This window comes from Pteropus vampyrus, unplaced genomic scaffold (genome assembly GCF_000151845.1).
Source record: "Pteropus vampyrus isolate Shadow unplaced genomic scaffold, Pvam_2.0 Scaffold85, whole genome shotgun sequence".
Classification (NCBI taxonomy): Eukaryota; Metazoa; Chordata; class Mammalia; order Chiroptera; family Pteropodidae; genus Pteropus; species Pteropus vampyrus.
This window is the reverse complement of record NW_011888866.1, coordinates 1,303,413-1,315,131: the sequence shown is the minus strand read 5'-3', so window position 1 is coordinate 1,315,131 and position 11,719 is coordinate 1,303,413. Positions and strand designations below refer to the sequence as shown.

General features: G+C 48.3%; 1 protein-coding gene across 6 annotated transcripts in view; it reads right to left on the bottom strand.

Moving 5' to 3' along the window:
• DAPK2 (death associated protein kinase 2) overlaps nucleotides 1-11,267 on the bottom strand; it is a 108,509-nt gene extending 97,242 nt beyond the window's left edge. For 3 of the 6 annotated variants that reach the window (XM_011363359.2, XM_011363360.2, XM_023532509.1), the window contains exons 1-2: nucleotides 11,109-11,267; nucleotides 5,577-5,680 (exon numbers count right to left, since the gene is read on the bottom strand). In XM_011363359.2, the coding sequence (XP_011361661.1) occupies nucleotides 5,577-5,668 (92 nt within the window). In that variant the 5' untranslated portion in view covers nucleotides 5,669-5,680; nucleotides 11,109-11,267. Of the gene's footprint in view, nucleotides 1-5,576; nucleotides 5,691-11,036 lie in introns of all 6 variants that reach the window. The other 3 variants (XM_011363363.2, XM_011363361.2, XM_011363362.2) reach the window with 3 other exon arrangements.
• Nucleotides 11,268-11,719: the final 452 nt, after the last annotated feature.

The window sequence follows — 11,719 nt, the reverse complement described above, 5'->3', positions numbered from 1 at the left end:
GTAGTGATGCTCAAAATAGGAGAACAGATGTGGACCAACCTTCAAAGAGTTGACAGCCCAGTATAAACAAATGTGAGACAGGATAGGTCTAATCTTGTCCCTGGGCAACCCAGCGCCCTGAACGCTGCTCCTGCTCCCCTTGGCCTCCCTGATCTGCTCCGGCAGCTTAGCACTTGGGAAAATGTTAACTCTGAGCATATGTGTACCTCAAGTAGACACAAAAGCGGAGGGGATGTGTGGATGTGAGAAATAGCCATGGAAAGATTAGAAGGTAAGACAGAAATAAAAATAGCTCCTATGTTAAGGCTGCTAATCTGTCTTCTTAAATTTTTTATTAAAAAAAACACACACACCCAAAATAAGTCTCATAGATCTATGTGCATGGCTGTAAAAAGATATTCAATGTATTTCATTAAGTGAAAAAAGCAAGTTGTAGATTGTTATGGTCGCGTGATCCCATCTGGGTCCACCATGTACACACTTGCTTAGAAAAGTTCTAAAAAGCAACAGAAGAAAATTATCAAAGTCTACCTGTGAGTGTGAGATGTGGAAGAAAAGCAAAGAGATTCTGTTTTTTACTTTAACCCTTCATAACTTTATACTATTTGCCATGCACAGCTTCTATACTTTTTTTTTTATTATTTAAAAAGAAATAGTAAAAGTCCCTTTGCTTCAGAGTTCATTTTGGAAACCCTTTTCCCAAGGACTGAGACAGACAAACCCAAACACCTATTACTATTCTATAGTGCTTTGTGGCTATCTGGCCTATAGCACCCAACCTGGATAAATCTAAGCTCTACACAATTCTTGTAGGTTTTCGTTTCTCTCCCAAAAGAGGTTGCCCTGGCTAAGCAGAATGTGTAACAGGTAATCTTAACCACAGAGGACCCCACTGGGAGACAGGTCTGGCAGGCGGCCCTATCAATATGGCCATCCTAAGGAATTCTTCAGCTCACAGAAAGAATGAAGCTTGAGAGCAGTGGATCTCTCCCTGGCCCAAGGCTTCTGTCTCTACAAAAGGAGATTCTGTGGGCTAAGTACCTAGCAGGGTGCCTTGCACGTGTGAGCCTCCTGTAAGTAGCTGGGCTTATGGCCACTATCTTCGCCAAGGAAGGAGGAGGAGGAGGATGGGATGTGTATGGTAATGGTGAGGTAAGCTCCCCCAGAGAGGTGGGGGCCGTGGATAAAAGTTGAATATGCATATAAATAGTTTTGTCTGTTTGTTTAAACTAGCACATTGTAGCTGAAAAGCTCTTTTAAGTTCCACCTCCAATATTGCTTGCTCTGTGACCTTGGACAAATCACTTCCGCATCTCTAGGTCTCACTTTCTTTGTCTATAACATGGAGATTTGGACTAAATTCTTGTTGAGATCTAGTTGGCCAGTAACATTTTATGATTTTATGTTAATATAATAATCTGATAATCTAAGTAAAGTAACAGAAGTATAGGAAAGAAGAAACCACCGATTATTACATGCTGCTTACGTTAAATTACCTTGTTTCCTTGGGCATACAGTACCCATCACTGGGCCTGTCTACCGGTGCCCTTCCCCTGGGGAACATCACTCCTTCCCAATGTTCACCTTCTGACTCTGACCCTGCTACTCTACCCTCAAGTTCAAACAGAAAAGACGACCCTACCATATATTCTCTCTCACTCCCCAGAGCATTCAAATTAAAGTATAAACTGAGTTTGTGCTTTGTGGGTCTTTATGGTGTGGTGGCCAGAGACCTAGACTAGGAGTCAGGCCAGTACCCACCCTGGTTTATCACCAGTTCACTATGTGACCTTAGACAAGCTACTTCCCCTCTCTGGTCTTAGCCTTGTCTATAAAATGAGGGGTTGGATGGGTTTCCCTTTATGAGCCCTATTCTAATATCCCCCTGCTCATCCCTATGGTGGCTACCAAGGCTGGGATTGTCCAGAACCTGCAGGCCAGCATTTCTCCAACTGCTCCAGCATCCCCAGCAGGCTAGTGTCAAAATATGAGTGCAGCCAAGTGTCTGCATTCAGCTCTGGGAGCCAGAAATCAGGCAAGACGCACAGGGTCAGGGGTAGTCCCTGCCGAGCGCAGGCCTCTCCAGCCAGGGCACGCTGTTCCCACCCAAAGCTGGATTCTGCAGCTTTTCTCCCAGATGTTCTCTTACTTGTAGGACAAGGACAGACAAGGCCCTCCAAAGGAATCAGAAACATGTGCTTGAGGGACCAGACCAGAGCAGGGGTTGGAGTTAAAGATTCCTTGTTGGTTAACACATGGTATTAGCTAAGGTATAACATACCTACAGGAAAATGCACATGTACATGAATAGCTTTATATATTTTCATGAAATGAGTGAAATGTGCACCCAGGTCAAGAAACAGAACAATGCTTATGCCCCAGAAATCCCACTTGTGCCGCCTTCCAGTCACTAGTTCCCCGGATAATCACTATTCTGACTTCTAGCACATCTGATTCATTTTGCCTGTTTTGAACTCTACACAAACGGAATTATACAGTATGGTCTATTTAAATCTGGCTTCCTTTGCCCAACATTATAATCGTGAGCTTCTTCCATCAGTACAAGTAAGAATGAAAAATGACTGCTATTCATTTTTTATTTTTGCATCCGAAGGACTTAATGAGGACCTAAAATCAACGAGACAGCCCTGAGAGCAGGCTAGGATAGTCGCTGATAGTCAAGGAAGCAGATTTACATACAGCCCTCCCCAAAATAAGAATGACCCCTGTCCCAGCTTTCTTCCTGCAGAATCCCACACCTTCCCTGGCTCCGTAAATGGGAGGCAGGGCTTTGATGCCCCAAACTTACTTCAAAGGCCAGAAGCTCTTGTTCATTGAGCACTTACCCTGTGCCCAGCTCTATGAGGGACACTACAGACTCAGTATCTCTCTTAATCCCCACAACTGTGAGGTGGATACTATTATTATTCCTATCTTACAGTAAGAAAACTGAGGCCCAGGCAGGTTGAATAAGTTGTCCTAAGGTTGCACAGCTAGGAAAGGGGCTGCAACCCCAATCTGTATGGCCCCTAAGGCCAAACCTCTTCTCTACTCTGTGTTGACAGGGAACTTGCCAGCTGCATCTGGCCCCCACCTATGTCTCCAACCTTACCTAGCACCGGCGGCTCCCATTCGGAGGCCACACTGGCCTCCTGCCAGCATCTCAAGCCCTTCCCCTCGGGGGTTTATATCCACACTGTTGCCTCTATTTGCATACTAACCCCTCAGTTCTCAAATTAATAGTCACTTCTCAGAGCGGTCTGCCCTCACCACCCAGTCTAACCCACACCCCTTATTCTCTCAGAGCATCCTGCTCTCTCCTTTCATAGCCCTTAAGCCATACTATAACGATTTATCCTTTTATGTTCCCTTATTCACTTGTTTAGTGCCTTTCTCCACCAACGGATCATAAGCTGCATGAGGGCAAGAATGTGTCTGTTGGTTTACCATTGCCTTGGACAGTGCCTGGCTCACGGTAGGTCCTCAATAGTATGTTAAGTGAAGAAAAGAAGGGGAAGAGAGAAAGATAGAACTGTCCCTTCAGAAGCTAAGCAGTCATCCGGAGGTAGCTCTAGTTCCAGCCAGTTTATGGCCCCAGGTAAGACCTTCCCCCTCTAAGCCTCAGTTCCTTATTTATCAGATGGAGGGTCACTTAGAAAGAACCTCTAATGGCCTTCTAGCTCATATGACTGCTAGACCACAAAACCTAGGATATCAAACCATTCCAAAGGCCTCAGACCTCTGCTACCTCTTAACCACCCTATGTCCAGTTACTATTTTAGAAAAGTAGGCAGGGTGCCTTTAAGGCTCCCCAGGCTGTGAGGTACATGGGGCCTTCACACCCTGTAACAGGGAGGACCAGAAAACATGAGATCTCTTTCAGTTTTAATAGCCTTGATGCACGGAATGGGGGAGAGACAAGACTAGGAAGGAATAATAGATGAATTCCCCCAGACACTGCTTTTACTTCCTTCTTCAGAGTCTCCCCGACCCAGCTTCTCAGTTCTCAGCCCACTGAAACACTAGTCCCATCCAACTCTGCCCTTGTCATCTGCACAGCTGCTCCCACTGCCAGCTGGAGCTCTAAGAGGGCAGAAACTATGCCCTTCTTATCTTTGTACCCATAGTACTTAGCAGAGACGCCCCATCCACACACACACACACACACACACACACACACACACACACACAGGACATGGCTGAGGTGAGGCCACCAAATCAAATGCCATTGGCAGGATCTGCTGCTGAGGATCCAACTTTCTCCCTGGTGTCACCGAGGTCAGGAGAAGTGCCTGAGATAAAGAGAACCTGGCTTCCCATTCAGAGGTAGACTCCAACTGACCACCTCCAGCCTGTCCTCCTTCTACCCCTTCACCAGGCCCCAGATTGCCAGTGTCAGATGGTCTCTGACATAAGGCGCAGGAGTCATCCCTCTCTGGGATCTCTGCATCACTTCTGCCCCTATCCAGCCAGCCGACCAGTCACCCAGGACTAGCAATGCCTAAACTTGAAGCAACTTTTTCTTTCATTCTTCTCAGAGTAAGGCTTTAGCTTTGAAGCTCTTTCTGCTTTGTCTTTAAAAGAAAGTAAAGAATTAGTCCTGACTTGAGAGCTCTATAAAGGGGAAAGGCATTGTGTTTTGTTTCTTGGATACAGTGGAGACCCTAAACTCCCAGGTTTTTACTCTGCTGGGTGTATGAAAGAGTGAGGCTGGTGCACTGGTGAGCAAGTGTGAGTGTGCAAGTGCTGTGGTCATAGGGGACAGCACAACAGGTATGCAGTTACAAACTGGACTGGCCGGGCCATGGCTATGTCATTTGCCGGCTGAGCAACTTTGGGCAACTTGCTTAAATGCTTTGGACCACAGTTTCCTCATCTGAAAAACATGAGTAAAAATAATTCCCATTTCATGCATTGTTGTGAGAATTAAACTTCAGTAAAACACCATCTAAGTATTAGCAGTTGTTAGAAACGGAAGGCAAAAAGAGTGCTTTGGAAATTCTTCGTTTCTCCCCAAACAGTAGCTATTTTCAAATCTCAGAGGTTAACACCGGCTGCATCCTGGGTTTAGCAAACCTGAAAACGCACCCAATAACTCAGATCCTGGGAATCTTCACGACTAGGTTCGCGTGGTTTGTTACTCAATGCAAATCCACTTTCAGGAGGATTACTTCACCTCCCATTCAGGCTCTGAGCTTATGAAACAAAATCCTGGGAGCCATGGAGAATGCCAACTGGGGCTCGGAGAAGAAAACCCACGGGTCAGGTCTCGGTCCAGAGCCTAAAGAGGGCTTTCTGAGAAAAGTAACAGATAAACTAAAAATCATTTGGATCCACCATAACTCTTAGCCAGAATATACTGAATACCCAGAACTCGACAATTCTAGCCCCTCTGGCAAGGTTTTATTTCCAGGGATGACTATTTGTAGAGCCACCTGTGAAGATGAATAAACCTCAGGATTGTTTTTAAAAGCTTCCCACAAGCTCGTGCCCTATGAGATCAACTGGCAGGTGTACCAAGAGAAGCGTATTCTTGGCTCCATCTTGCATCCCCTCCACCTCTCACAGCCTCTTACCTTCCCAGCTCCTCTCCAATGTCGTAAAAGTCTTCCACCTTTTGCTGCTTGAAAGTCTCCATGTTTGGGCTCCTCATTGAGGCCTGGAGCATAGAGGCCTGAAACTGAAGACACCTGAGATTAGGACAGATGTGTAAACTGGCACAAGCCTAAGAATCTGCCCTAAAAGTAATCGGCTGAAGGGACTTAATAATTTTACAATGATCCACAGCCCTAGTTCCTCAAGAAATGCCCTCTCCTATGACCTACTGACACTGTATAATTCTTATTTGATTTAGATTAATTCAGATTTGTTAAGGAGACATAAAGAGTCCTTACTTCTTCAGATCTGTTCTGAACTAGTTCAGAGAAACAGAGCTATCCCAACTTCGAAATTTGTTCTCAGGAAATTCAGGTCCACTGAGAAAAGAAGCCGCCGTGATGTAGGAGGTAAAGCACTCGTTTCTGAGTCAAAAGATCTGGGTTCGAGTCCCAGTTTTGCTTGGGTAAGTTATTTAAACTGTGGAAGACTAAGCTTCCTTGTCTGTAAAAGAGGCCAACGCTATAAAAAAACCAACCACAAATAATGAAATTATTTTGTAACCTATAAAATATAATTGAAAGGTAAGGGATTGTCATGATCTCAGCTCCCTCAGGGGCTGTGCCACCGAATGCGAGTCTGAACCAATTTATTCGTAAACTCTCACTCATCACCCCAAGGGAAAGGTGGGCGGGAATGGAGTGACAAATTACAACAGGCATCAGGAGTCAGGAGCCTGAGGTTCTAGTTTCAGTTTTGTCCACAGCTAGCTCTATGACCTCATCTGTTATCAGAGAAGCCTCAGTTTCCTCATTTGTAAGATGGAGCTAACTAACTCTGCCTGCCCAGGGCACCTTAGTGAGAACCATGGGACAACCCTGAGCCATGGGGAGCACTCACCACTCTACTAGGAGAGACTGTTTTCATCTTGCCGTGGGATCATCACCCTGCCCCAAGGAGCTCATACATTCCTGGGACAACCACATGCCACCCTGGACAGCACCCCAAGGGCAGGGCCCAGGAGACAGCCTGCAAATCACAAAGATAATACCAGCTGCCTGTGGATGTGTCTTATAAGAGTCATGAACACAGGCCTCTCAGAGCTCATTTTGGCGAGTGATGACAGTTTTTCTTCTGCCTGCCAATCAGATACCAACCACGCCCAGGCACCATGAACCCCAAAAGACTGTTTTCACCAGGCTGGGTAGAGGCACCATTACATAAAGATGCATCTTGTCAATGCCAAATGGCTGGACTCTCAGGCAATGTGTATGTTTCACCCTCTTTCCTTCACCTTTGCCCTCTGAAAACCAGAGCTCTGTTACCAAGATGCCACCAGCCTTCCTCCCTTCCACTGAGGCACACACACCCTGACTCTCGGGGTCGCCTGCCGACCTCCTGCATATCAGCGCTCATGGTCCGTCACACATCCTCCTCCCTACTTGGTCTTCACTCTGTGGTAGGCCAGGGCCAGGTGAGCATGGGATACTAAAAACAGCAGGCTCTAAGAGCCCTGGTTCTAGGCTAGTCTGGGCACATGTGTGACTCACAGCCAGTTGGCACCCTCCCTGAACCTCGTTTGGTTCCCTATATCTGTAAATAGGGGTGATATCATCTATATCACCTACTTCGCACATCTGTGTGAGGATCCATTGTGATAAGGGAATAAACTGCTGAGCAAATAAGGATGATTATTACTATTATTATTTGACTCATCCCAGGCTACTCTTTGTTTCTACTTCCCACAGCCATTGAGATAATCAATTCCATTCCTTTCTGAGAAGAGGTTTGGGGATCTTCCTGGCAAATTTGGCTTGACCAGCATCAGAAGCTCAACAAGCACTCCTCATCACGCCCCACCCTCATCCTGGCAAATCTCCTGAGAGGAGCCCAGAGGGTGGCTGGACGACTACCCATCATCTTCTTTGTGCTTAAAAAATCCTTCCAAATAAACTGTTTGGGTCAGGGTCTTGGGTGGAGGTGGCGGGGCGGTGGGGCGGAGGAAGGGAAGGTTCTAACTTCAGTCAGCTAAATGGAAGAAGAAAATTCCAAAAGCTCTGTTAGAAGATACCCAGAGTGGTCCCAGGAACAGCTAAGATTCTCCTTGGGCACAACAAGGCCAGGGCCATTTGCTATCAGGAGCTGAGCTGGATTTGAAGCAGCCTCAGCTCCCAGCTCCTTGGGCTCCACATTCTGGGTAGTCAGGGTAGGGGCAGGGGAGCCCCCAAGGACAAACTTGAGCCATCGGTTTGGCCTCAACTCACCTTCCTGGCTTCTAGAATTTTCACCCCTACTATATCTCAGCTCAAGCAGGGTCCTTTTCAAGGGAGGTCCACCTTCCTAGTGCCTCAAATGCTACCATCTATGTGAGGCTCTATGACCCTTTTTTTCACCCAAACTGATGAAAATTCTCCACCTCTTTTAAATTCACAGAGAGGGCTCTTCATACATTTTTAGGGTTACAGCTTATCACATTCTGGCTCATCATAATTTATGTCTGTGTTTAACCCAGAGGGAAAGAGCATAGATTCCATAGTCATAAGGGCCAAGGTTCAAATCCCGGCTCTACCACTTACTAGCAAGCATTGAGCACAGGACAACTTTGCTGAGTTTCAAACTACTTACATGGAAAATGAGTTTAGACAATGACTAGTATTGCTGAATGAGTACGTGGGGTAACTAGAACTCTCAAACACTGAGACAACCACTTTGGAAAACTGTTGGACAGTTTCTATGGACATACCTAAGAGAAATGCATGCAGATGTTTTCCAGATGGTCCATGTTAGAATGCTCACAGTAGCACTATTAGTAATAACTAAAAATTAGGTGAGAGATTGTGCCTGGAAGTAAAAAAAAAAGGGGGAGTTCTAGGTGCTGACAATGTTATTTCTTGATCCGGGTGGTGGTTAGATGGGTATACAGAATATATACTTATTTTGTATGCAAAGTTTTACATAAGAAAAAATGAATCTTATATCTACTTTATGAGAGAAATGAGATGTCACATGAGAAATGTTTTCAATAACGTTTGGATGGTCCCAACAAATGCAAGTTCCTTACCTCCTGCCTATTATTGTCGTAGAATCCCATAAGGGCAGGAGTTGTGACATTCTCACCTCGGTCCCCTTGTAGTAGCTTGTATACAGCAGACACTCCATAAATGATGATACCTCATCAGGTAAAAACAACTGATAACAACTTAAAGCCCTTTCCTTACATCTCTCCCCAAGATGAATTTGTATTTTACCAGTTTAGAGACATGAAACTAAAGGGAAAAAATTCTGAGGTAGAATTAGAGTCACCAATTAGGCCCCATAGAAGGACCCAGAGGTAGAGGCACCTTTCTGGTCCTGAAAAGATGAAATCACAGCTACAACTTTTAGCCAGAGGCACAGGCCACCAGCTGCAGACATCCCAGGATGATGCCCCTCTTAACGCCCACATTTTCTTAATGGGCTCTCTAGAATTCACGTTCCTGCCCCTGCCCCAACAGTAGGCAACACTTCTGAGGGTTAACATATTTCCTAGAACCTCACAGAAAGGAGCCCCAAAGACCATGTAGCGGATTTTTAGATTCTGTTTCAAGAGCCACCAGTGTGAGGAAGGGGAGCCAGAGCAGTTTTCCTTTATCCATACTCTATGTTAGGGTTCCGTATAAGAATTCATTGGGAAGGGTGTCTGAAAAGCACTGCCATCTTGTATAATTCACTTGTTTTACAAAACAAGGAAACTGAGGTCCAGACAGTGGAAGGGACTTACTAAAAGTCACATATCTAGCCCACTCCAGCTGTTCTTCCCAGGCTTCTGTTGACAGCACCCCCAACCCTCCAATGGTGGCGCCAGGGTTGAGGAAGTCAGTGGCCTCCTGAGGGACAACCTAGGAGGAGGCCTCCAGGGCTGGAGGATAACTCCACAGGAGAATCTCAACCCTACTAGGCCCTCTCCCCCACTGGCCCCAGCTCACTCTGCTGAATGCTTGGAGACCCTCATCACACCTCACCTAGTGTAAGTCAGTGAAATGGGACCATTGCAAAGGAGCAGGTATGATTGTCCCCTTACACCTTCCACCCCACCCCTGCAATTTGGAATCATCACAGGATGAGGAGGCTGCCAGCAGAAGGGAGGGGGCCCTGGCATTACAGAGCCCCTCCAGGCATTTGAAGTTTTGACCCACTCCAATCTCTGATAAGGAAGCTGGGGCTCAGAAAAGGTTAGCCACTTGCCTAAATTGACATGAGAAAACTCCATCTTTCTGGGGATGGGCCAGCTCCATTGGGCAGCCTGATTGTTCACCCCCACATCTAACAACTAGGGAGATTTCAAGGAGGTATCAGGGTCAGTTCAGGTCTCATTCCTGCCAGCTGGAACTTGCCCCAGACCAGCACACACCACATCCACCCATTCTTGTGCCCCCTGCCCAAGCCTCTCACAAAGCTGAATTATTAGTGGGGCCACTTTAGGTGTTAAAAACATATCCTGGAAGATGAGTGGTTTGAGAATAGGACTCCGAAAGTTTTTGTGAAGGAGCCAAGGCACCAGCACCCCTCAGTCACCAAGACTCTCCCAGGAATATCTTACACAGAAGCACTTGGGAAATAAGCGTCAGAAACTACAGCAGCCCCCAGTTGCCCTCCATTGGATTCTAAAGTACAAGGTATCAGGGGCTGTGCTCTCACTGTACCTGTCCCCAGTGACCTTCCCACCTGCCTCTAGGCAGCCAGTGATGGCCCCCTTCTTCCAGTATACACCCCTAATCTACCGCTACCTGTGTGACCTCCATGCTCATCTCTCTGGGCCTCATTGACTCCTTCATAAAGTGGGAATCCTAATTTCCACCTCGTGGAATTACAGCGAGGATTTGCCAGACCATACATACCATAAGACAACCACAATACCTAGCCCAGAGTTGGAATCACCAATACTCTTCTATGCCTTTCTACCGTAGCCTACACAGACCTACTGGCTGCCCCCATGCCCACACTAGCTCTGCCCCAGGCTAGACTCCTGATGATGAGGTTCACGGCTTCATTCTGCCATGTAGGAAGCTGCCTGTGCACGGGAACAGCCTCCTATTATCACCTCTTGCAGCAAGCGGGGAGACGGAGGTATGCGAGACGACTGATGCCAAGAAGACCTAGCTCCCCTCCTCCCAGAAATCTAGGGCGCTCTCCTCCGCCAAGGGACCCTAACTCGATGGAAGACTGTCTCCCATCTCCTCCCATGGTACCAGGCCTCTGCCCGCCGCCCCTTCCCTCCGGTCAAAGTGCCAGGCTTCAGAGCGCGCCCTGGGGACGCGGCGGGCAGGTCCTGACGGTCCAGTGCCGGCCACAGCGCTCAAGGCCATGGCGGGCCATACCCGGGGGCGGCGTCAGGGACCGAGGTGGCTGCATTTGAGAACACGAGAGTGCGCCCCGGGGCAATTTGCCGCCGCCAGCCTCACCCCTGGGAGGCCGCTGCGGTCCGGCCGCGTGCTGCGTCCCGCCCGTCGAGCTCGCACACGGGCGCTACTCACGGCGGAAGGCTGCGCTGCGGCTGGCGTGGGGGACACGGGAGTCACGGGGGCGCAGCGGGGCGCGCGGCGATCCGCTCGGCTCTCCTCCCTGCGCGCCGGGTGCCCTCCCACTCGCCCGCGGAGCCACGGAGGAGCCGAGGGGGCGGAGCGGCCAGCCCTGTCCCAGGCGCCGGCTGGAGGCGCGCCCGGCTACCCGGGACAGGGCTCGGGGCGCCCCCTGCTGGGAACCCCCGGGACAGCCCTGGGAGGAGGGCCCGGAGCCTCCTCGCCAGGTCCCGGCGTTTACCTCCAGAGACCTGGCAAGACTCTCCCGGCGTCCTTACCCTCTCTGCCACTCGTGTGTTGAGTGGCCTTGGGCAAGTCAGCTCACCTCTCCAAGCTTTGTCTGGAAATTGATTTAAATGAGCTAAAATATGTGACATAGCCGGGTACAATCACTCGGAAAATGGTATTTCCTTGCCCCCACCCCAGTCCCATCACACACCGTGAGATAGGAAGCCCCACTAGGGAATAGGCCCTTTCCTCCTTGTCACTCAGCATGCTCACCGCACAGACTCTTCTGGGAACCTCACCACCCACATTTTACGGCGCGGTGGGGAGTGTGACGGGGA